This window comes from Gopherus evgoodei, chromosome 9 (genome assembly GCF_007399415.2).
Source record: "Gopherus evgoodei ecotype Sinaloan lineage chromosome 9, rGopEvg1_v1.p, whole genome shotgun sequence".
Classification (NCBI taxonomy): Eukaryota; Metazoa; Chordata; order Testudines; family Testudinidae; genus Gopherus; species Gopherus evgoodei.
In genome coordinates, this window is record NC_044330.1 from 89,278,933 (window position 1) to 89,305,147 (window position 26,215).

Genomic DNA, 26,215 nt, shown 5'->3' on the forward strand with positions numbered 1-26,215 from the left:
ATCCATCTAAGCACTTGCAATCATTAATTAATGTTTCACTGGATGGAATGGAAGGATGTACCTGGGGAATTCTGCAGTGCAGCAAGTATGTTCCACCTAACATCCCTGGTACGTTCTTCAGAGAAGCCCAGTAGGTGTATTCCACTGGATGTACTTGTTAAGTTCAGCAGTTCAGAGCGGCACAATAGGTGTCATTCCTCCTGGCCATACCTGATGCAGGATTGTGAGTGCATTCCACCTGTGAATTTGAGCAGCAGCCAAAGGGTTAAGAAGTTACAGCAGCAGAACAGGAATGTTTTACAGAATGAGAAATACCAAATTTGTCCTGTACCAGGATAACTTTTAAGAAGGTATTGGACACTGTTTAGAGAACTAGACTGTTAAATAAAATGTGTCCTCAGAACTTCACCAAACTGAACTTTTTTTAAAGGAGGTGGGCATATGTGCGTGGGAAATGTATGGTGGGATGGGGAGAGGGAGAGAGATCCTCAAGTTTCCTCATCTTTTGCTCCTTCCCACAACAGTATGAGAGTGTTTTCCCTCCAGGGCTGGCCGTGGCTCCCCAAGCAGGCTGACAGTGCTGTTCCACACATCAACCAGAGGGAGTCTCTGGAGGGAAGAGCTCTGACACTCCTTCCCCTAAGGCTGAACACTCTATTAGATGAGTGAAGTGCTCAAGTGACAGCTGCCATCTTGACCAATACACCGGGATGTGAGCTGGGGACCTCCAGAGCTGCATGCATGAGCTGCTACAGCTTGAGTTAAAGTTGTTTAGACGGGTCTGTAACAGACTCTCATCCTCTGCATATTGGGTGCAGAGGTGATCCGTAAAATGTTGTGCTGGGACTGAGGAAGCCTCTAGACCCAAATTCTGATCCCAACTGTCAAGTTGGCTATCACCTCCTTTTAACTCTCTCCACTGGCAGAGTATTTCGGTGTACGTGAGCCAACTGCAGCTGGCACAGTAATAAACAAGACCATAGCCTGTTCCTTTTTAAATCTGAATCCTGAATTGCACAAGGATATTCTTTGTTGGCAGGACCTTTGCAACAGAGCCTATGCAATTAACAGTACAGGACTGGCAACTGTCCTTAGTTTAATATTTTATCCATGTAAAGTTAATAAAAGTGTAAACACATGAAATAGTTCTCCTCTTTCAACAGTGCAGATTTGATTTTTAATAAATATATTGCCAGTGTATTCTGAATTACAATAGCACTATTCTGGAGTGCTTGACAGAGTGGATCTCAAGGTAGTGTCTTATGCCATCCCTGTACAAACGTACTCATGAGCTTAGGACAGTCGTTATGTTTGGGATTTTTTCCACACAGCTGGTTAGTGGCTTTGAAGTGCTTCTTTACATGATTTTTCATACTTGACATATTTGCATTAAAGTCTTATGCATCGAACATCCTGCCAGTAGCAGCTGTTACATGTACTCGCATTCAGCACCTTGCCGTACGGTTTGGTTGATGTGTGGTGCTCTGCAGAACTTCAGCTGAATTTGCTCTTATTGTTTTACAGGCAAAACCCTGATCTACACCTGCAGTTACAGCAGAGGCCCCCTCACCATCACAGCCCAACTTCCTCCTTAACGTCCTTGGGATCTTTGACCTTACTGCAGTCTCCACCACCATCCAGATTGTCTCCTTCGCAGCATCAGCAATCCCTGACTCCAAATCAGGGAGACCCATGCTTTCTACCGCGGACCCAGCAGCTGTTCCTGTCAAACCAGGTCCATCAGGGAGATTTCTACCGACTATGCCAGCCCGGTCTAGGCCAGCAGCAACAGCAGCAAGGAGATTCCTATACGTTAATGCCAAGAGCTCAGCAGATACCATCTCCTTATCAGCAGATGCAAGTAGATCCTTTTGCTATTGTTTCCAGGGCCCAGCAGATGGTGGAGATCCTGTCAGAGGAGAACAGATCCTTACGACAGGAGTTGGATGGGTGCTATGAGAAAGTGGCAAGGTTACAGAAGGTGGGTGTTGAATGGAACTGACCTTCTCCCTTGTCTAATATTCTCTGTAGTCAAAATGACAACAAAACAAATGTGGGCTGGATGGTTCAGGACATGGGCGGCACATGACGCTCCCTTTTGGGGAGGCTAGCGCTCTTTCCCACCTCCTCCACCTATGGTCCTGCCCACGCTCTGCCTCAGGCCCCGCCTCCTCCCCACTCACTGGTCCCTCCTCTCCTTCCCCGCCTCTGCTCGCACCCTGTCCCTGCATTCCTCCTACCAGAGCGCCACAATTCTCCCCGATTCCCCTGTATTGCCCCATCCTCCATGCACCGCACCCATTGCCCCCATGCCCATTCCATCCTGCTCCCTGCATCTCCCTCCACCTGCCTCCTGCCCCTTCACGCATCCCTGTTTCCCTTTCAATCCCTGTGATGTGTTGGCTCACAGAAACCCCCTTGGGAGCAGCCACCTGATGTGCCAAGACTACCTCTGCTCCTTGTTTTCCCTGCCAGCTCAGGACTCCAGCACCCTGTCTTGCTGAGCCAGACACTCCTGTCTGCTTCAACACAGACCAAGGGTCTGAATTACTTGCCCCAAAGCTGCAGGTTTACTTGAAAATGGCTCACAGAAGTGTGCTTGTCTTTAGCACCCAGATACCCAACTCCTAATGGGGTCTAAACCCAAATAAATCCGTTTTGCCCTGTATAAAGCTTATGCATCGTAAACTCATAAATTGTTCACCCACTGTAACACTGATAGAGAGAGATACACAGTTGTTTGCTCCCCCAGGTATTAATACATACTCTGAGTTAATTAATTAAGTAAAAAGTGATTTTACTAAATACAGAAAGTAGGATTTAATTCCAAGCAGTAAGAGACAGAACAAAGTAAGTGATCAAGCAAAATAAAATAAAATGCGCAAATCTAAGTGTAATCAAACTAAATACAGATAAGATCCTCACCAGTTCCAGAATGCTCCCTTTTACAGATTAATCTCCTTTTAGCCTGGGTCCAGCAATCATTCACACCCCCTGTACATACTGTCCTTTGTTCTAGTTTCTTTCAAGTAGAGAGAGAGAGAGAGAATGGAAGGGTCTCCCAGGGGCTTAAATAGACTTTCTCTTGTCCTCCCCCTGTATAGAATCCACTCAAAAAATGGAGATTCGGAATCACATGGGCAAGTCACATGCCCATGCATGACTCTGGGCCAGGACTTGCAGGTAGCAGCCATTACCCATTTGCTACCTTGAACATCCTCAGGTAGACTTCTTATGTTGATTGGAGTATGCCAAGCTCTTTTGTTTGCTAAGTGCTTCCTGATTGAGCACTTAACTTGCACATTCCTTTCCCAAGAAGTGACTAATTAAGGCTACTTAGAAATCAAGCAATTACACAGCCAGTGTTCATAACTTTGAACACACAAATGGTGCCTGCATACAACTGGGATGACCATAACCAGTAGGTCATAACCTTTACACAGGTATGTTACATGGCATATGTAGCAAAACCCTATTCTGGTTATATCATACATACCTTTATGAGCACCACCCCCCCATAAAGCCTTATGGGGTACACTGTCACAATCCCCTCTTGCCCACACCCCCGAACAGCTGCTGTGCGGATTGCTCCTGCAAGAGATAAACTGGGCTGCCCTGCTTCAGAGCACACTGAGTGCAATATAAGCCCCATAAACGGAGAAGGCTCAAGAATACCAATTAGAAAAGCAGCAGCAACTTTTCCTTTAGATTTAGAGCAAGGGGGGTTGGTGGAGGAAATTAAAGGCTCCTCAGGAAAACTGATACTTAGGAGTAATCTCTTTAGCTAGAGGCTCCTCCCCTAACCCAATAAAGTCACTGTCCTAATAGATATGGGGGGTGTTGGGCCGGGTGGTAAAACTGTGAGAAAGGAACATTATTGGTTTCTTGCTTTAAATGGCACAGGAAGGGTAATTGTGCACAAATACTGCACTGCACTGTCCAAGCTGCTAGTGCTCTGATCTTGTAGCAAGTAATGAGGACCACTCAGATGGTAGGGAGGCGGGCAGGCATGTGCAAGACTGCGCTGACTGGGCAGAGGAGCGGCATGCACGTCTGCAGGTATAGCTGAGGCTGCGAGGCGAGGGGCGTGCAAGTAACCCCATGTGTGCGCAGAAGGAGCACAGTGCTCCCTTGCAGCTGCACGCTCTCCCTTCTTTGTTCCCACACATGTCACTGTCCCAGCCCTCAGCATATCGCAGGCTGGCTTCACGCACCCTGCAGAGAATGGGAGCTGACCTGGAGGCAGCTTTCCTGGCCACAAGGGAGGGAATCACAGTGAGCCCAGCTGGGAGCAGCGTGGGGCCAAACCCTCCCCCTGCAGTCAGGGTAGAACCGGGAGATGTGTGTGTGTCTTTTACCTTCCATCCAAGCAGCGTCCTCTCTGGGGCTGGGGTTGGGCCCAAGGAAGGGGTGCCCTAGCTAGGCTGAGGTCTCTGCACTGGGAGAGGCTCCTGGGGAGCAACAGGAATGTTACTGCTCAAGATTCACCTCTACCAGCTGCAGCCATGGCTCAGGGGTCCCCAGCAGGGGCAGCTCCAGGGCTCAGGGACCTGGCAAGGAGCTTGTGGTCCCGAGTCACTGCACACAACAGGGTGGGAGTGCGATTCACAATCACTTCCTGCTACTGCTGCCCAGAGGCAGGGAGTCCAGCCATTCTTCCCAACCTGTTCCTCCTGGGTCCTAGCGAGGCGTCAATCCCATTGCACTGCAGCCCCTCTGCCCTGGAACCTGCCCTTGGGGGCGCCACGTCCTCTGGGCAGGGGCAGCTTCATCTCCCCACGTTAAGGGGGCATGGTGCGCAGAGGCCAGTGTACCTGTCTGAGCACAGAAAGGTGTCCAGATCCTGGGGAAGGGGTACTGTCACTGGTGTCGGGGAGGCCACTGGGTAGGAGAAGAGCAACCAGGCAACGGTGGGCAGGTGGGAGCTGCCTCTCAGCTTCATATGCACTATGCAGCTTCTGGGGCCTCCTCAGCCACCCCAGAACTGCATAGCACGTAATAAAAACGTCCTCCTGCGGATGTGGAAACCGGCAACTGAGGGTCTTGGCCCATTAGATCCACTGCTCATGGTTCAGGGGATTGGTTATCTGTTCTGTAGCCTTTCATCTCCATACCCAGTTTGGAACCTGCCCATGTTGGTAGTGCCTAAGCGTTATCGTCTGCTAGCGTTTTGTTGATCTACGTGTGATGAGTTGGTGGCCTCATTTCTGCACCAACAGGCGATTGTGCCTGTTCCAGTTGCCAATAAGGGTGCGAATCTCAGAGAGGCGGGTTGCTTGACTGATCAGCTCAGTTACTTAAAGCCGGTGCTAATAACATGGAGGCTGCAGCGGGTATGATCTTCCTGTTCAATCTGGAGAAGGCTTAGGTATTATAATGGTGGGTTCTTCAGGAATACCTGAGATTACATAGGCCAGAGACTAAGTCAGTCATGGGGACTGAACTACCTTTTTGCCCCTGGAAATGGTCCCACCAAAACTACCTGACAGGGCATTGTGAGAGAAGCTTGCACAGCTGCTATCCATGCTGTGTATACCCCGATCTGTGGGTAAATAAAGAAGTTTGGACCTACAGGGCTGTCAAGCCAGCTCCTCTCTGCCGCTATAAATCCCCTTAAATCCCCAACATAACACAAGTCACGTGGAATTCTAGTAGCCTCACTATTGCTTACTTTATACAGCAGGGATTGGGAAAGTATGAGCGACAGCCCTCACCATCACACTGCCACGTATGGGTTTTATAATTCTTAACAAACGTATAGGTAGTGTGCGTTTATAGTTGTGCTCGCCTGATAGACAAACAAAGATAAATTGCTTGTTGGTTACTGAATTCCCCAGCAGTTAGAACCTGCAGCTGGTCAGTCAGCTCTCCCTTTACCCTCCAGATGTAGAGAGAAGGTGAGCACTGGCTGCAGTTCAGGACTCTGCAGAAGTCTTTTTGGGCCGTGAACTGCACTTTGGCCCCTGAACAGCCTGCAAGGCCCTTGAAGTGTCTGGCTGTTGTAACTTTTACCTAATTCTTGTTTCTTGTACCATGTCTGAGTTCCTGTGTTTGCTGTTTCTTCTCACGGCTGCTTATTCCCATTATGACCTGCCCAGGTTGGTTTGTTCAGTTTTAGGGAGGTTCCAGTGAGGGAAGTGTTTTAGTGAAGTGTTTGACAGCTTCCTGATAACAAGGGATAAAGGAATTCTCTTTCCTCCCCTCCCCCACCCATCCAATCAACTTCTTGCCCAGGGAGGTCTGGTGAGGTCTGCTGTTTGGTGGATTGTTAATGCCAAAGTGAGATTAACGTGTCCTGCCTGCTTTGGAGAACTGGAAATGCATTGGCTTCTGTCTCTGGTGAGCAGTTCCCTGCTTAGACATCAAACCAAGAGGCTGTACAGTGAGAGGGGATGGGGAAAGCCATATTTTACTGTTTAAATGACTGTGGCTTCAAGACACTGTAAATTGAAGTTAAATGACGACTGACCAAATAGTCTGGTTTCTTTTCAGAGCTATGTCTCTTAGGCTGTGGCTACACTATGCAACTTTTAGCACAGAGGTGGGCAAACTTTTTGGCCCGAAGGCCACATCTGGGAATAGAAATTGTATGGTGGGTCATGAATGCTCACAAAATTAGGATTGGGGTGCCGGCTCTGGAGTGGGGCTAGGGATGAGGAGTTTGGGGTGTAGGAGGCTGCTCTGGGCTGGGACTGAGGGGTTTGGAGGGCAGGAGAGGAATCAGGGCTGCGGCAGAGGTGTGGGAAGGGGTGCAGGTTCTGGCTGGGGGTGTGGGCTCGGGTGGGGCTGGGATCAAGAGATTTGGAGCGTGGAAGAGGGATCAGGGCTGGGGCATGGGGTTGGGACATGGGGAGAGGCTCAGGGTTGCAGATACTAAGCGGTGCTTACCTGAAGCAGCTCCTGGAAGCAGCAGCATGTCCCTTCTCCGGCTTCTACGTGAAGGTGCAGCCAGGTGGCTCTGCATGCTGCCCCGTCCGCAGGCACCACCCCTGCAGCTCCCATTAGAGCACATAGGAGCCAGAGCGGGGCCATGCCAAGGCTTCCAGGAGCTGTGTGGTGCGGCCTCTGACCCTGCACCCTGTCTGGAGCAGGTCCGAGTCGTGTGGTGCGGTCCTGGACCCAGCACCTCAGCCAGAGCAGGGCCACCCCAGACCAAGCACCCCAGCCAGAGCGCCAGAGTGGGGCCAAGGCTCATGGTCCGGCCCACGACCCAGCACCCGAGCCAGAGCGCCGGAGCGGGACCAAGGCTCATGGTCCAGCCCCCGACCCAGCACCCCAGCCAGAGCACCGGAGCAGGGCTAAGCCTCATGGTCCAGCCCCCAACTCAGCACTCCAGCTGGAGCGCCGGAATGGGGCGGCCCTGGACCCAGCCCCCTGGCCAGAGCAGGGCTGAGCTGCGTGGTCTGGCCCCCGACTCAGCGCCTTGGCCGGAGCAGGGCCTAGCTGTATGGTCTGGCCCCCCAACTCAGTGCCCCAGCTGGAGTGGGCTGGTTAAAACGGCTTGTGGGCGGATGTGGCCCGTGGGCCATAGTTTGCCCACCCCTGTTCTAGCGGCACAGCTGTGCTGCTAAAAGCCACAGTGTAGCTGCTGTTTGTCGGCAGGAAAGAGCTCTCCTGTCAACAAAAAACTTCCAACCCCCATGAGTGGCAGCGACTTTGTCGGCAGGTGCTCCTGCCAACAAAGTGCTGTACATACCGGTGCGTTTCATCAGTAAAATTTTTGTCATCCGGGGTGGGATTTTTTTTTATTTATTTTTTTTAACACTCCTGAACAACAAAAGTTTTGCTGACAAAGTGCCACTGTAGACATGCCCTTAGCGAATAGGATACTAGACTGGAATTCAGGAGACCTGGGCTGTGTTCTCTGCTCTGCCACTGGCTTGCTGGGGGACTTTGGGCAAGTCATGTCACTGCTCTGTGCCTCCATTTCCTCATCTGTAAAATGCGGATAAGGATACTGACCTCCATTGTAAATCTCTTGGAGATCTACTGATGAAAACACTATCTATGAGTTGGGTATTGTTGTTGTTTATTAATTAGGTTGAAGATTTGTAAGTAGAACATACAAAATAGAAGGGTTTAGTACCTGCTGTGGATTGTTATCCCGTAAATAAATACAAATCTGCAAAGCACATCAGTAATTTACAGTTTGGTATTAATATTTTTAAATATAATTTTATTTATCCACTTTGCTTGTTCTTTGGCTTTATTTTTTTCCCATCTGCATCAAAGTCCTTCTGGGAAAAAGCTTTTTGACCAAGCTCATGGTGGGTAGTTGTGCTCCTACTCCCAGGCTCCAGCATCAACACCTGCAAAAGGGTGTTTGTCTTTTCAAGTAACTTTCCACGCACTGTCTGCTGTAATCAAGAGCAAGGGCCTGGAAGACAGGACTCCAGCTCTTTGTCTCGCTGTGCTACTGACTCCCTGTGTGACCTGTGGTACGTCACAGCTGCTTTGTGTTGCACTTTTACCCACCTGTATCATGCTGTAATACTTTCCTGCATTCGAGGCTTAATAAATCTTTGTTCAATAAAGCTCTTTGAGAACCTCAGAAGAAAGATGCTACCTAAGTACCAGGCATTGTTAATGCTAAAGGATATGGATGCTTTAATTTGCTCTGCAGCTGGAAACAGAAATTCAGCAAGTTTCGGAAGCATATAAAAACCTGGAGAAGTCCTCCTCTAAGCGGGATGCCCTGGAAAAGGCTATGAGAAATAAGCTGGAAGGAGAAATTCGTAGGCTTCATGATTTCAACAGGGATTTGAGAGGTAAAACCATTAAAAATGTCTATTTAAATACATTCTTTTGTGCCGATCTGTTTTCCTTTGTGATTCCTTTGTTATGGCTGATCCGCTTACAGAGCATGACATGATACTCCAGGTATTCTCAACTGTCTAGTGCAGAGTGCTGGGAGTGTAGAAAGGTGAGGTTGGTTGATTACTGCAATATCTAACTTCCAGCCTGTTAATCATTAAGGAAACAGAAAGATAGTGACAAGCCAAAACTCTATCCCAGGATATAATTCTAGGGCTATTTCTCACGTTGTATTCTAAAAACATTTTATTCAAGTGCCAGTGTGAAACTGTGAATGCTGACATTCATATCCTGTCCAGTGACCCCTTTGCACTTAACATTCCTTATCAATCCAGGCAGCTCTTCCTGCAGACTCCCCTTTCCCTTCCAGGGCAAGATGTTGTCAGTGTTTCCTTAGTAGTGTCTGGCTGTTGGTAAGAAGTTGCAGCAGTATCGTGGCTGGAATCGAGGCTGTCAGCAAATGGTGTTCAAGCCTAGATTGGCAATGGTTAAGCATTTAATTTTCAAAGGGAGAAAACGGCTTGTGGTTTTAGAAACAAACACTCTGAATAGTTTTAACTAGTTCAGCCTTTTCTATAAAAGCTTTCTGGTTCCCCTGTGTGTTATCTGCTGTTGCAGTCCTCATGGTCTATAACCATTTAAAGCCAGGAGACTTGGGAGAATGTGAAATAGTTTGTCTCGGTCTAAAGTCACGGAGGGTATGTCTACACTGTTGTTTTAAAAACCCACATCAGAGCCTGGGTTGCATCTCAAGCTGGAGCTTGGGTTCTGAAGGCTTCCCTAGGCTTCAGAACCCGAGCTCAAACCTCTACACAGCTGGTTTTAGTGCTGTAGCACGAGCCTGAGACTGAGACTCGTCGGTGTAGGTTTTAAAATGCATAGTGCCCAGTACCACAGCAGAAGGTGACGTACAGAAGCTTGTAATAAATAAACTGACCTCTTTTCCCAGCAAATCAGACATCATAAGCAATTAATACACGTGTCCTAAGACTGATACAGCCTTTTGTCAGTGCTGCTGTTTCAAGAGACAGATGTTGATACACTTACTATTAGGGCTGTTCATTTTTCTGGAAAGTCGGGTAATCAAAGATCAGGCCACTAGATCTTATAGTTTTCCAACTTCTGCCCAGAAGATTTAGTGGAGGATTGCAAGAGAATTACATAGCATTGCAGAAGTTAATTTAAAAAAAATGATATCCTTTCTATAGGTGTTTGGAGCCATCCTGTGTTACTTAAAAGAAAACTATATCCCTGGGATAAAATTCCATAGGATGGTTCAACACACTTCTGATTTTTTTTTAAACTTTTCTAAACGCTTACGTGTTATATATAGATCTTTAGTGGGACAAGGTGGGTGAGGTGATCTGAGAGAGAGACCTGAAGAAGATCTCAGTGTAAGCTTGAAAATTATCTCTCTCCCCAACAGAAGTTGGTCCAATAAAAGATATTATCTCACTCACCAGTCTCTCTAATATCCTGGGACCAACACAGCTACAACAACACTGCGGTGCAGCACAGATTTTTAGAGTAATTTCTATAGAATTCTGTTAGCTTCATCCCCCATTGAATTCTCTAAAATATTCCCCAAGAGTGTTGTAGATAGAAATATTTCATGAGCATCTGTACGTGTGGCAAAAGCAACTGCCCCTTCAGTTTCTGATCCAGCCTTTTGTTTCAGATTGTTTAGAACCAGGAGTCCTTTGCATAGAACTTGTTTTTACACATGTCCAGAGTTGCTGCAACTCACTTAGTGATTCTAAGAGCATTTCTGAAAGTTTTTCATTCTCTTGTTGTTTCTCCTCTTCAAAAAAAAATTCTGCAGAACGTATGGAGACAGCTAACAAGCAGCTTGCTGAGAAGGAATTTGAGGGATCTGAGGACAATCGGAAAACCATCTCTCAGCTCTTTGCACAAAGTGAGTCAGTGGTTTACTGTGGTCTAGCAAAAATGTGCCATTCAGGCTGGGAAAAATCCTCCACTCAGGCGGTGTCATGTACTCCATTATCAGTCTGTCTTGTCATGTACTCAGATATTAGTGTGATGTAGGGCACATTAGAGAGTCTCTGAAACTACCAGTGCAAGAAGAAGTTGAATTCAGGTTTCTCCTTCTGTCAGCACATAAAATACATCTGCTAACCTACAAACACAAAGCAACCTGCTTACAGGGTAAATCCTATGAACTGGGTCCTTAACATCAGTGTGCTTCCATGCAAAGGGTGCAATTCTGATACGTCACATGGGCAAGGGCTTGGAAGGAGGTGAGGGCAGATGAGGAGCTAAGTTGAGATCCAGGGCTGTGGATCCCCCAGCTATTTCTCAGACAGTTGGTCATTGGCATGATCAGTTTAGCAAAGATGCTGAGAGGGAGAACTTTCAGTCTAAAAGAATAAAAAGGAGGAGCTTTGCCTTTATTCTGCTGGGCTGGGCAGAGATACCCAAGGGTCATGACTTATGTACAGAGCAGTGGATCCATCACAGGGCAAACCAAAATTGCAGGTGTGAAGTTTTGCCTTTCCCCATATTGAAATATCTTGAGGCTTATGGCAGTGAGTCAACTTTCCTCCTAATTCCATGGTGCACTCCACCCTTCTGACAATGCTTGCTTCTCTCCAGTTGTGTTATATAAAGTGTTTTTTAAAAAAAGAGAGAGATAAAATTGCGAAATAAAGAGAATTTGTTGTGGTGCAATACACTCTGCTTCTCCTTCTTTGCAGAGTTGAAATCCCTCCCTTGTGCTGTCCTCAATCTACCTCTGTTCACTTAGCCATTCATGTTGTGAGTGTGCGGCTTTGAAGTCACAGGGCTTAGCTGTCCATGTAAATCCCTGAAGATAGTATTGGAAAGTCTACGTAGTTGTGAGATCAGTTTAAAAAACAAACTAAACTAGATTAATAGACGTTGAGATAAAAGTACAAGAGGAGAGAAATGCTGTTTTATTGCTTTATATATAGAGGTGTAGTTCATGTGAGATGTCTGGTCTGCATAAATTGTACAGGCTGGATCCTGTTCTCACTGAAGTCAGTAGCAAAACTGCCATTGACTTTGGGAGCAGAATTGGGCTCTATATGTGTGAATATGTAGGTTACAATCCTCCAGGCTGTGATTTAAACCTGCAGTACTGGCTGGTGCGATCCTTGGGCTGTAGGAAAGAATTACCTATGGAAGGGCAGGTGGTGTTGCTGCCACCTATTGTCACACTTGGTTCTGCCAGCAGAAGCCAGCTTAAGGTTGCATTCGGGGCTTCATAACAGCCTCACTTTAGAGGCTGCCCCCACGGGGAATGTGCTGCATTGGCATGCTTCTTGGCTGCCCATGCTCCCTCCCTGCCACAGCAACCATTTTTTGGGCTGTTCTGGTCCCCTCACAGAAGGGAGTTTGTAGCCGCTCTATGCTGCTAACACTCCACACTTGGCTCTTTTCTGGTGGAAGAATGGAAACCGCTCTGCGCTTGTAGATATATTTATACGCTGGTGTACACCACACACTGTCTATACTAACAGCTAAAGGCTGGCATCTGTTTTTCAAAAGCTTCCACCGCTTGTCCTCATTCCTTTGCGTGGGATATTAGTTTTTGGAATGCAGTTTCTCTGGTGTCCTCAGTGCCGAATGTAGATTGCTGCAGGGGTGCATTCTGAAGTTGTATTAATGTTACCGGTGCAAGTAATTGGCTTCTGCTGAGGACTTCAGTGACTGCAGAAAGCATGTCCGCTCAGCACTCTTGCTTTGCTCATTTATAGGTTTGCTTTACACACTTGCATTATATTTCCCCTGGCCCTGATTTTGTCCTGTTGACTACTTCTGTGAACGAACATGCAGTGTAACTGCATGGATTCTGAGGCATTCGTGAAGTTCATCTCTTGCCGGATGGCAACCTAACTGGAGCAGTCAGTGAACATGGAGTAGATTCCAGTCGATCTTGTCTTGACTTGGCTGTTTCCATGGTAGGATGACAGTGTGTGCATTTGCTTCTGGCATTTGTGGGAGTGTGTAAATCTGGACACCACCCATTGTCCAGCTGAGACACCAGTAGCATGCCTTAGGTTCTCACAGTATGAACTGGACCTGCTGAGGTTAGAAATGACTGCGAAAGGAAATACAGTCAGGACTGAAGCAAACACTTTAGAGGGCAGAGGAAGCAAATGTGTAAAAATTATACCAATAGCCCAAGTGAATCTGCTTCTGGAAAAGATTTAATAATCTGAAGTCCCAGCTTGCCGTCTGTGTGCCTCATTGCTAGCAGCATTATCTGAGCCAACTAATCCCTGCATCAAGAGATGAAAAGCCATCAAATAGCAATGGTAAATATGAAATCCAAATAATTCAATAGATTTTAAGGCCAGAAAGGACCATTATGATCTTCTAGTCTGACCTCCTGTGCAACACAGGCTTTAGAACCTCACCCAGTAATTCCTGCATCAAGCATCAGTTTTTCATCCAATGTAAACAACTGGCAGGTGTATACAGTGCTGGCGGATGGTGCCAGGTGATGCCTTAGAGGGTGAATTCCTTATGTAACCAAAGCATGGGTACAATTGGACCAGTGACAATGCAGGCCAACGTGCCCCAGTCCCCACCAGGGGTATCACTTTTAAGGGCAACAGAGAAGAGATGAGCATTCATTGCTCATTCATTTCCTGGCCTCTCTGAAAATGCCAGCAAAAGGGGGCTGCTGGGAAGGGGCTTCAGTAGTGAAGACATCTTCAGGAACTGAATTGAGGTCAGTGAGCTGCCACGGTATTTATTTATATTTCTGTATTTACAGATTAATTTTAAATTGTGCTTATCACAGAACAGGGAGTCACAAAAGCAAAGATTACATTATGGCCCTAAACCGGACAACTCTCCCTTGCACCCCTGCCATCACCCAGCCAGCAAGCAGTGATGTTACCAGATTCGCTTGTTTTCTGATTTTAAACCAGTGAGCTAGAGTTAAAGGTGCTCCATCCTCTTAGCGGTCTATCTAATCAGGGTAAGATAAACGACCTAATGTAACATATATTTTTCTCGGCAATCCATCATTTCTGTCCCTCTGTATATAGACAGATGTCTGCCCTTTGCCGTCTTTGGAGAGCAAGCAGCTCTCAGCAAAGACCCCCTCCTTCTTGATCACTGGTAGAATTTAGGGGAGTACCCCACTCCTAGAAGTCTGTCAAGGAAAGCTCCATCCATTTTACATTTCCCACTTTATTTGTATAGATAAAGAAACACAGAGGGAGAAGGAGAAACTGGAGATAGAACTAGCTGCTGCACGCTCCAACAATGAGGATCAGCGAAGGCACATTGAGATCCGTGATCAGGCCTTAAACAATGCTCAGGCCAAGGTGGTGAAACTGGAGGAAGAGGTAAGGTCACTGGTAGAGAGAAATTGGAGTAGCTCCGGGTACTTGTTAACAAAAGAGAATGTGGCAGTGATTTGCCTTTTACAAACTGGGTAGGAAATCTGCTATCTTTAAAGCTGTTTGTATCTGTTCAGCTTGTGTCGGTTAATTAAATTGGTGCAAAAACAGAGTGTATATAAGTCATAAGCCTGCATTTCCTTTAAGGGCTTTCATCTTTTGAGCAGCAACATTTCATTTTCCTTCTGTTTTAAATGATGATAAAGATGGGCTTGAACTGAAATCTCAAATCCAAACACCCCCAGAACTTTGGGGGAACTCAGGTCAGGATGGGCTTTTAACTAATAGTGAATAAACTCTGCTCACCCTGTTGTCCACTAACTCTGTGGTGGTATTCTGGTACAGAGCTACGCTGATCACTTTGTATTCCTTACTCATATTGCACTGGGTGGAGTTGAAGAGGAGTTAATAAAGGCAAACAGTTTTAAAAGCATAATTTGAATTAACAATTTTTTTTAATAAGCAAAGAATCGACATTCTGTTTCCCATTGGAAACATGCCCGTATTATTAAAAACCACCATGATGGTTGGCAAATGGCAATCTTTGCAGACTGTTACAATCCCATTTATACAGTGCTGCTTGGTCAGTGTGCATCCCCTTATCATTTGTGTGTGCGCCAGCCAAAAGAATCCTATCCTGAGGCACTACAGACTAAAGTACAATATAAACAGGAGCCATGCACGTTCTACGGGGTTATTGCAGTGGAATGGGAGGGTTTTCAGGCTCTTCGCAGAGAAGAGGATTGACATGTCTGAGACAGAAGGTATGAAGATGCAAGTAGTTGAAGCAATCAAAGTGGGATGTCTGGGGAAAGACTTTGGCAAATTCTAGCGTTGTGGGAGGAGAAGAGGGCAGAGAGAGAGGTGGATGAGGAGTCATCTGGAGAAATGGAAAAGACGGTTACTCACCTTTGTAACTGTTGTTCTTCGAGATGTGTTGCTCACATCCATTCCAGTTAGGTGTGCGCGCCGTGCGTGCACGTTCGTCGGAAACTTTTTACCCTAGCAACTCCAGTGGGCCGGCAGGTCGCCCCCTGGAGTGGCGCCGCCATGGCGCCCAATATATATCCCTGCCGGCCCGCCCGCTCCTCAGTTCCTTCTTGCCGGCTACTCCGACAGTGGGGAAGGAGGGCGGGTGTGGAATGGATGTGAGCAACACATCTCGAAGAACAACAGTTACAAAGGTGAGTAACCATCTTTTCTTCTTCGAGTGATTGCTCACATCCATTCCAGTTAGGTGACTCCCAAGCCATACCTAGGCGGTGGGGTCGGAGTGAGAAGTCGCGGCATGGAGCACTGCAGTTCCGAAGGCCGCATCCTCTCTCGACTGCTGTACCAGGGCGTAGTGGGAAGCAAAGGTGTGGACCGATGACCAGGTCGCTGCCCGACAGATTTCCTGGATGGGCACACGGGCAAGGAAAGCCAGCGACGACGCCTGCGCCCTGGTAGAATGCGCAGTCACACGGCCCGTAGGGACATGGGCCAAGTCATAACAGGTCCTGATACAGGACGTAACCCACGAGGATAACCTCTGGGAGGAGATAGGAAGCCCTTTCATACGGTCCGCTACCGCCACGAAAAGCTGGGGGGATTTGCGGAAGGGTTTGGTCCTCTCTATGTAGAACGCGAGAGCTCTACGGACATCCAGCGAGTGGAGCTGCTGCTCCCTGCCTGAGGAGTGAGGTTTTGGGAAAAAAACCGGGAGGAAAATCTCTTGGTTGACGTGGAAGGCTGAGACCACCTTGGGTAGAAAAGCAGGGTGTGGTCTAAGCTGCACCTTGTCTTTGTGGAAGACCGTGTATGGGGGGTCTACCACAAGGGCTCGGAGTTCCGACACCCGTCTAGCTGAGGTGATAGCTACTAGAAAGGCAGCCTTCCAAGAGAGGTAAAGCAGGGAGCAAGTAGCTAACGGCTCAAAGGGGGGCCCCATGAGCCGGGACAACACCAGGTTAAGATCCCAGGTGGGAGCAGGGGGACGGACGTTAGGGAATAAACGTTCCAGCCCTTTAAGGAATCTCGACACCGTCGGGTGAGAAAAAACGGAGCGACCGTCCGCACCCGGGTGAAAGGTGGAGATAGCTGCTAGATGGACTCGCAACGACGATAAGGCCAGACCTTGCTCTTTGAGGGACCAAACATAGTCTAAGATTTCAGTTACCGAAACTTCCATAGGGCGGAGATTTCTCTCTACGCACCAAAAGGAGAAGCGTTTCCATTTCGCCGAATATGTGGCTCTTGTGGACGGTTTCCTGCTGCTCAAGAGCACCTCTCTCACAGGCGTGGAGCAGCGCAGCTCGGAACCAGTTAGCCACGCAGGAGCCACGCCGCTAGGTGCAGCGACTGCAGGTCTGGGTGACAGAGAGACCCGTGGTCCTGGGTAATCAGGTCCGGATGAAGGGGCAGGGGAACTGGGTCGGCTACGGCCAAGTCCAGCAGCATGGTGTACCAGTGCTGTCTGGGCCATGCCGGGGCCACCATGATCACACGAGCCCTGTCTCTGCGCACCTTCAGGAGGACCTTGTGAACCAGAGGGAACGGAGGAAACGCATAGTACAGGTGGGTCGACCACTGGATGAGGAAGGCATCCGCTATCGACCCCGGCTCCCTGCCCTGAAAGGAGCAGAACGCTTGGCACTTCCTGTTCCCCTTGGACGCAAAGAGGTCCACCCGGGGATAACCCCACCTCCGGAAAATGGAGAGAGCGACGTCCGGGCGAAGGGACCACTCGTGTGACAGGAAGGATCTGCTCAATCGATCCGCCAGCGTGTTCCGTACTCCGGGAAGGAAGGAAGCCCTGAGGTGAATGGAGTGGGCTACGCAAAAGTCCCAGAGTCGTATCGCCTCGAGGCACAGGGAGGAGGACCTGGTGCCGCCCTGTTTGTTGATATAATACATGGTCGTCGTGTTGTCCGTGAACACGGCTACACAACGACCCTGAAGCTGATGACAAAACGTTTGGCAAGCAAGGCGGACCGCTCTCAACTCCCTCATGTTGATGTGTAGCCCCACCTCCTCCTGGGACCACAGGCCCTGCGTCCGCAGGGTCCCTAGGTGGGCCCCCCAGCCTAGATCTGAGGCATCCGTTGTCAGGGATACCGAGGGCTGAGACGGGTGAAAGGGAAGACCCGCACACAATACGGACTGGTCCAACCACCAGCCGAGGGAATCTAAGACCTTCTGGGGGATTGTGATTAACATGTCTAACGGTTGCCTTGCCGGCCTGTAATGACTGATAAGCCACAGCTGGAGAGGCCTCATGCGGAGCCGAGCGTAGTCGGTCACAAAGGTGCACGCCGCCATGTGGCCTAACAGGGTTAGACGTGTCCTCACTGACGTCAACGGGGCTGACCGCAAGCGTTGAACGATCGCCGCCATGGTCTGGAACCGCTGCAGAGGCAGCGAGGCCCTGGCCACAGTGGCGTCCAGGACGGCCCCGATAAATTCCACCTTCTGAGTGGGCCTCAGGGTGGACTTGTCTGTGTTTATCAAGAGGCCCAGACTCGCAAACATGCCGGTGATCACGCGGACATGGCTGTTCACCTGCTGTTCCGACGTGCCCCGAATCAACCAATCGTCCAGATAAGGGAACACGTGGACACGGTTGCGCCGAAGATGCGCCACGACAACTGCCATGCATTTTGTAAACACCCTCGGGGCCGTGGACAGGCCGAACGGGAGGACTGCAAATTGATAATGAAGAGCCCCCACAACGAAGCGGAGAAAGCGTCTGTGGCGCGGCCAAATGGCAATGTGGAAATACGCGTCCTGCATGTCGAGGGCGGCGTACCAGTCTCCCGGATCCAGGGATGGAATAATGGTCCCCAGGGATACCATGCGGAACTTCAACTTCACGAGGTATTTGTTGAGCTCTCGCAGGTCAAGGATAGGCCTGAGGCCCCCCTTGGCCTTGGGGATCAGAAAGTAGCGGGAATAAAACCCCTTGCCTTTCTCGTTTTCCGGAACCGCCTCTATAGCTCCTTTGCTGAGGAGCGTCTGCACCTCCTGCCGAAGGAATTGCTCGTGAGAGGGGTCCCTGAAGAGGGACGAGGAAGGAGGGCGGGAAGGAGGAAACGAAACAAACTGCAGGCGGTATCCCGTCTGCACCACGCTTAAGACCCAGCGGTCCGATGTTATTTGGGACCACGCCGGGAGGAAAAACGAAAGGCGGTTGGAAAACGGGGGGGAAGGATCCATAGGGGAAACTGTTACTGCGCCCTCGAGCGCACCTTCAAAATGAAGGCTTAGGACCAGGCGGGGGTTTTGAGGAGCCTTGGTTCTGCCCCCCTTGGTTCCCCGACTGCCTGCGCCTCCCGTTCCTGCCGCGGCGCCTGTAAAGGTCCTGCCGCTGGCGGAACTGGGAAAACGGCCTGCGTTGTTGTTGTTGTTGTTGTTGTTGCGGCCGGAAGGGTCTACGCTGCGTCACGGGAGTGTGCATCCCGAGGGACCGCATAACGACTCGGTTATCTTTCAGACTCTTGAGTCTGGGGTCTGTTTTGTCAGAAAACAGGCCCTGGCCTTCGAAAGGAAGGTCCTGTATAGTATGCTGGAGCTCCGGCGGAAGGCCGGAAACCTGCAGCCAGGAGATGCGACGCATCGTAACTCCTGACGCAAGGGTACGGGCAGCCGAGTCCGCAGCGTCCAAGGAGGCTTGCAAGGCCGTGCGTGCGACCTTCTTGCCTTCGTCCAAGATGGCCGTAAACTCTTGGCGAGCATCCTGTGGCAGCAGCTCCTTAAATTTGTCCACTGCCACCCAGGAATCAAAGGCATATCTGCTCAGCAGGGCCTGCTGGTTGGAGACCCTGAGCTGCAGCGCCCCAGCCGAATACACCTTACGGCCAAGGAGGTCCATCCGCCTGGCCTCTCTTGATTTGGGGGCTGGAGCCTCCTGGCCATGACGCTCCCTATCGTTCACTGATTGAACCACCAGTGAACACGGAGTCGGGTGTACATGGAGATATTCGTATCCCCTAGAAGGGGCCATGTACTTCCTCTCGACGCCTTTTGCTGTCGGAGGGATGGAGGCCGGAGACTGCCAGATGGTGTTGGCGTTGGCCTGGATGGTTCGTATAAAGGGCAGGGCGACCCTGGTGGGAGCATCAGAAGAGATGATGGTTACAATTGGATCCTCTATCTCCGAGACCTCCTCCGCCTGCAGACTCAGATTTTGAGCCAATCGCCTGAGGAGGTCTTGGTGAGCCCTGAGATCCAGCGGGGGGGGACTGTTGGAGGAGGTACCCGCCACCGCCTCATCCGGGGAGGAGGATGATGAGACCCCCGGCACGAGAGTGTCTAACTGAGGGTCTTCCTCAGCCCTCGCCTCTGCCTCCGGAGCCACAGCGGAGTCCTGCTGCTTGGACCCTTCCTCCCCTTCCGGGGAGGGAGGGGGGCGAGACAACGAGGCTTCCGGGGCCCTACGCTCCGCAGTCGCCGGCCTAGCAGGGAGCTGCTGGGGGCCCTGGGCCTGATGGTACGCCCAGGGTGTCCAGAATCCCCACTGTTGTGGGCCTTGGTCCTGCAGCGGCGGATCACCAAACAGCGCCGCCTGCCGGTCGGTGCCCAGCGCATAGCCGCTGTCCGTCTGGGAGGATACGGACGGCTGTCTCGAGGGCCACGGTGGGGCCGACCCTGGATGGTACGGGTCTGCGCGGGCCGGCACGGAGGATCGTCTCGGTGCCGGGGACCGGTGCCGGGAGTCATATCGGTGCCGGGATCGGGACCGGGACCGGGATCTGTCACGGTGCCGTGATCCTGATCGGTGCCGGGCGCCGCTTCGGTGCCGGGCGCCGCTTCGGTGCCGGGCGCCGCTTCGGTGCCGGGACCTGCTACCAGCTCGGTGCCGGGAGGTCGACCGGGACCTGCCACCAGCTCGGTGCCGGGAGGTCGAGCGAGACCGGGACCGGGACCTGCCACCAGCTCGGTGCCGGGAGGTCGACCGGTGCGGCGAGTAGCGTCGGGACCTGCTCCTGGAGTCGCGGTGCCGGTGTCGACTGGAGCCTGACCGCGACCGTCTCGATGCCGACCGGTGCCGCGAGTGCGACCGGTACCGCTGAGGGGAGCGGTGCCGGGACTGCGAGCGGCGTCGGGATCTGGAGCGCCCAAGACGTCGGGACCTGGATCGGGAACGACTGTCTCTGGGCGGTGCCGACATCATGGGCTTGCCTCTGGACACGACCCGCACCGGAGGTACCGGGGGTGGCAGCCGAGTAGGCTCAGTCAGGGCAATAAGGTCCCGAGCCGAGGCGAAGGTCTCCGGTGTGGACGGGACCACTATCTCAACCCCAGATCTCATGGGGGAGCTCGGCGGCACCGGACTCAACGGACCCGCCGGGCCCGGAGTCAACGGTGCTGACGGTGCCGGCGGCGCCGCGGCCGATGTCGAGGCCGGGCGCTCTAGCCGGGTCTGCCTGGCCGGAGTATTAGACTTCGACGGCCTTGGCTCTGGCTCCAGTGCCGGAGAGGGTCGGTGCCGAGGAGTCTTCTCGGTGCCGGAGCGATCCGGTGCCGGTGCCGATACCACGGCCTGCGAAGCCGTCGGGTCAAGTGCCGCCTCCATTAGGAGAGTTCGGAGCCTTTGATCCCTCTCCTTCTTTGTCCTCGGCTTAAAGGCCTTACAGATGCGGCACTTGTCGGATCTGTGCGATTCCCCGAGGCACTTCAGGCACGCTTCGTGGGGATCGCTGGTAGGCATGGGCTTCTTGCAGGCCGCACACTGCTTGAAGCCCGGCGAACCAGGCATGAGCCCGGTGCCGGGTGCCGGGAAGGGCTAAGCCCCCGGCGAAGAAGTACTTTACAACTAATTAACTTAACTATCAACTTAACAAACTAATTAACAACTATAATGAAACTAGAGATAACGATAGATAACGATAGATAACTAGGAGAGCTAGGGACGTGGAGGACAGCTATGCCGCGCTCCACAGTTCCAACGACCGACACGGCGGTAAGAAGGAACTGAGGAGCGGGCGGGCCGGCAGGGATATATATTGGGCGCCCATGGCGGCGCCACTCCAGGGGGCGACCTGCCGGCCCACTGGAGTTGCTAGGGTAAAAAGTTTCCGACGAACGTGCACGCGCGGCGCGCACACCTAACTGGAATGGATGTGAGCAATCACTCGAAGAAGAACTACAGTTTTACACCGAATTAGAGAGGTTAAGGATTGAGTGGATATGGATTATGAACTCCCCTCTGAACACACGAGGGGTTTGGGTTGAAGTGCCTGTGTCGGGGGAATTGGCCCTGCTGCTGCCTGTTCTGGAGGTAAGCAGAGGAATTCAGGCTCAGGGACTGTTGACCTTTAGCATCTTTCACCAGCACAATGTCACACCAATGCTGCAGAATATTTGAGCTGCCCCAGGTATAGTGCTGGGCATAGCTGTGAGGGAGACTTGGCTTTTCTCTTCAAGATACCAGAGGAAGTGGGCCTGAGAGGGGGTGGGGACTTTGTGAACCTGGAGGAGGCTGTTGAAGACCAAGAGACAAATTCAGCCCTGGTTGCTGCTGACACAACTCCACTGACTTCAGAAGGAGCTGCAGCAGCTTATGCCCAGGCTGAATTGGGCCTTGTGTATGCTCAGGAGAGTAAAGAGTTGTCAGGTGTAGGCTTTTAAAATGAGAGATGATGCAGTTTGATGATGCAGACTATTCTAGGACTCGATCCTGCAATGGGTGGAGCGCTTTGGCCCTGATCCAGCAAAGCACTTCAGCACATGCTTAACTTTAAGCATGTGTATAGTCCTGGCAGGTTTGAGCTCCTATTTAGATTCTGACACTGCTTCCATCACTGTAACATCTGAATTCCTGCAGATTAGTAATATATAAACATCCACATGTTGTATTTCTAAAAGTCCATCTTGTACTAGTAAGAGATTTGTGGTATGCTGCGGTCTTATAAATATTCTGCCAATAGACTTATGTTTTTAAATAAAGCATGGGCTATACTTACTGATCCCTGTTCTTAGGTCAAATGCACTATAGTTAGTCTGTATGAAGGTTTGTGATGGTTCTTATCCAGCCATTACTTGAATCTAGGGCCCACAGGAAGTGCCACCTTTCCTGTTGCACATAAATACAGACGCTTCTCAGCGAGTGAGCAGAAATTAACTGTCAGGGTTGCAGTCATTAATGGAGGCATGGGGAGAATGGAGAAAAAATGACCAGTCTTTCCAGGTCTCCCAAATCACTTTTCATTAAAATATTCAGGATCGTGAGGGATTTGTTGCCTCATTGGCACTAAACTGTGAGGGCTTCTCAAATCCTTGATCTGCTGTTTCGGTAAGTTTCCAAAACAAGGCACAGGAAACAGTTCAGTGCTCAGAGTAACAATTTGAAAAGGACTCTAAATGTCAGGCTATGATTTAGTGATATCCAGTGACCAAGATATCTTAACAATTTGTCAATGATTTCTTTGATTCATGCGTGCTTTACTCAAATAGGCAGTCCCCATAATTGTCAGGAATTTCCAAATTAGTGCTGCAGAAGAGGGTGGAGTTACTTATGTTAACACTTGGCAGTGGCCCTGGTTCAAGGCCTGAGGGATGCTGTGTGTATATATGTGTATTTCAGTTGTTGCATCCTGTATTGTGTGGTTGGGTTTTTTTTTCTTCCTCTTTGGCTTCCTACTCAGCAGATTCTCATCCTGTTTGATATCTAGCAGATCCTTTTAAAAAACAGAATTTATTCTAGTTTATATCAGAGCTAGAAATGATGTGCCGCTTTAAATCAAAGATTTGATTTATAATCAGGATGAAGGGATTCTTTTCTCAGCTCTGTTACTGACTCACAGACTTGGGCAAGTCACCTAACTTTCTGAGCCTGTATATTCCTCTTCTAAAACCTGGGGATAAAACTTCTTGCCTACCTCATCGGAATGTTCTGAGTCTTAATTAATATTCTGTATTCTGAGATCTTGGTGGCAGGTGTAAGGGTTATATGAGTACTAGTAATACTAAGAAAGCAGCCTCCTTGAAGTTCTCCAAACATTGTGGCATTCTCTTGCTTGAGTAGGAGAAAGGGACGCTCACAGAGTATTTTCCTACACTGTTAATAGATGAAATGTTTCTTTAAATAAAAGTGTAAAATATAAGGTGCAATTGAAATTAAAATTAGATGAGGATGGTTTATTTCTGGGCAATAGTAGGGGCATGATTATGGATACTTAAAGGGAACTCAAAGCATATATGTCTACAGGTACCCAGTATATGTCTGTGTGTATCATATAATGTTTGCCCTTAACTGCTTGTCTCTGCTTTAAAAATGATTTCAGGTGGTGTTTATCATCCATATTTTTTTTTCCACTTCAGAAATAATGAGGGTTTCGTTGTCCTCCCTTTGCCAGGGGGCCTTGGTAAGATCTTGAGGGAAGAGCTGAGTGGCAGCTTGAAGCTGTAATGTGAACTGCGGCTTTCCCTCCTGATGCTCACCTACAGCAGTAGCTCTGCACTGCTATGTATGAGACGCAGGCCTGACTAGAATCCCTGTACTTATGTTTCTCAACATGCAGTAGGCCAGGGGCATGTATATAACAGGATAAGTAACCCGAGGAGAAAAAACTGAACCCCGTCTTTCTGTGTATTTATCTTAGGTATTTATAACTACTCATTGATAGTTAAGGACTATGTGCATTTAAAAATAAAATGTTACTACTCCATGTATCTGGGAGAAATCTTGTTGTATAGGACCACATCATGCTGTTTTTGCCTCATATCATACCTCATTGATTTCAGCGGGGACTCCTGCTTAGCAATCCATGGTAAGAGAAGACCAATTGACTCACCAGGGCAAGTTTTGAGATGAGTTCAGCTCCCGCTGGTTCTCAGTGGGAGCTGCTGGGTGCAGAAGACTTGAAATTCTGTCCTCTTCATTGAGGTGCCTGAATGGGAGCTGAGCTCTTTGGAAACCTGGCTTATAGTTTGCAGCAAAATGTGTCTTGTTTAGGCTGTAAGTGCAAATTAGTAACCACTTGTTAAACTCCTGATCAAAGAACCTCTGTGTTTTCCTGTGGCCATGGCAGTCTCATTAAGGAGAAAATTTACTTAATGTAGTTAAGGAAATGGCTGGCCCTAATGCCAACAATGCAGGCCAATGAATCTTCTTCCTCATGTTGGCTCAGGTTGATCAAGAGGACAGCTATTTTGGTGGCTGCCTCTGGGATCATGGGAAAAATTGCTGGCTCTTTTGAGACGTTGAATTTAAAGAAGAATGGGCTGGCTGCAGAATAGCTGGCATATGCCTGTTAGTCTAGTTCTTTCTAGTCTAGTCTAGTTTGCTTGAATGAGTATCCGAGAGGCTGCTGAGGGAATTGTTAACCATTGCTATGCTATATTATTTTTTCCAGCATTTCAGGAATGCACAGTGTAGGTCAGACAGGGAGACAATTTGGTCTGGCAATTGGAGCCTGGACTCCTGGATTCTGCTGCAGGCTGTGCCACTGACTTTGTGTGACCTTGGGCCAAGTACTTAAATTTCCCCCATTGCATCGATTTCTCATCTGAGCAAAGCAGGGTGTAGTACAGGGGTTCTCAAACTGGGGGTCAGGACCCCTTGGGATCATGAGGTTATTACATGGGGGGTCGCAAACTGTCAGCCTACAACCCAAACCTGGTCTGCCTCCAGCATTTATAATGGTGTTAATTATATTATAAAGTGTGTTTAATTTATAAGGGGGGTCGCACTCAGGCTTGCTGTGTGAAAGGGGTCCTCAGTACAAAAGTCTGAGAACCACTGGTGTAGTACGTACCCATCTCATAGAAGTGTTGTGGGCTTGAGTGGTTTAAAGCTCTTTGAGTTAAAGGGTGCTATTGAAGTGCAAGTATTTTAGCGTTAGCATGGGTTGGCTTCATGTATGCTGCATATGTAGGGGCAACATTTTTATATAAAGTAGGTAATACATGTCTAGTCAGTTTTCTTCTCCCTTCTACTTCAGGCCTCGTTACTAAGTGCCACAACTTCACAGTAACAGTTGAGTGATGACAATGTCATACCAAATCCATTTCTAGGGCAATATTTAGCCTTTTCCTCCTCAGTTAAAAACCCTGATTGTCTATATAACTAAAACATAGTTTGCATGAATTCTATATACCAGAACTAAAATACATGTTGGCTGTAAAAAATCTTGCAATCCCAACTGGTTAATTGTGTACTATGGACTTAATACTCCTGGCAACTAATGCAGACTTTTCTTCAGCCCCTTTTGTAGGAGCCTGTAGTTTTGGAGCATGGATTGCCATTCTGTCCTCAATTGCATTGCAAAAGTTTGAGTGGTCTTGGTGTACAGCATGCAGGAAGATGCTAGAGGTCTAGGATTTGTTCCAATATAGGTCTTGTCTGGACTAGGATTTAAAATTGCAATATTAGCATGTGTTGGGTTGCATGCTAACTAACAGGTTTTAAAAGTCTACAGTGGGCAAGACACTGTGCCTGTAGGTAGCACACACTAATCTGGCTAATGTTAACGGAGTTGCAGAATCTACAGAACTGGCCATACTGACCAGACCAATTGACTCTGAGTACCAGGCTTTCCATATGGCAAAGAATTTGTCATAGGTGCCTAGTGCAGTATCCAGCCACAACTGGTGATAATGGAGGAAAGGTTCATCAGCACTCCTTTTAGAAGTCTTATTTTAAAAAGACGATATTAAACTCAGTTTCTCTTTAAGCCAGTCAACTCTTAACATCATCTTGATGGAGGGCCAAACTTCAACCAGGCTGCCACATTTTCCCCAAAATGCAACTTTATCTGAGTATACCTTTCATCCTTTCAGTGTCGCCCGAGCGTTCCAGGTACCACAGTCTCAAAATAAAGCAATTGCCACTGAAAGTACAGATTAATAGATAGCACACGTGCAACTCACAATGTAAAGGAAAATGACCTCCTCCCACATGTATAAAGCACATTGGGAAAAACCCTGGAAAGAAATTTTGAAGGAAATATTCTTTGAAAAGGAAAGTTCTAGAAGACATAAGACATTACAGCCATAAAATGTGAACATAAACCAGCTACCAGAGT

General features: G+C 49.2%; 1 protein-coding gene across 4 annotated transcripts in view; it reads left to right on the forward strand.

Moving 5' to 3' along the window:
* The window catches only part of AMOT (angiomotin), a 99,658-nt gene that overhangs the window by 47,507 nt on the left and 25,936 nt on the right, over positions 1-26,215 (forward strand). For all 4 annotated transcript variants that reach the window (XM_030575337.1, XM_030575338.1, XM_030575336.1 and 1 more), the window contains exons 4-7: positions 1,525-1,981; positions 8,624-8,768; positions 10,637-10,729; positions 14,011-14,156. In XM_030575337.1, the coding sequence (XP_030431197.1) occupies positions 1,525-1,981; positions 8,624-8,768; positions 10,637-10,729; positions 14,011-14,156 (841 nt within the window). The remainder of the gene's footprint in view (positions 1-1,524; positions 1,982-8,623; positions 8,769-10,636; positions 10,730-14,010; positions 14,157-26,215) is intronic.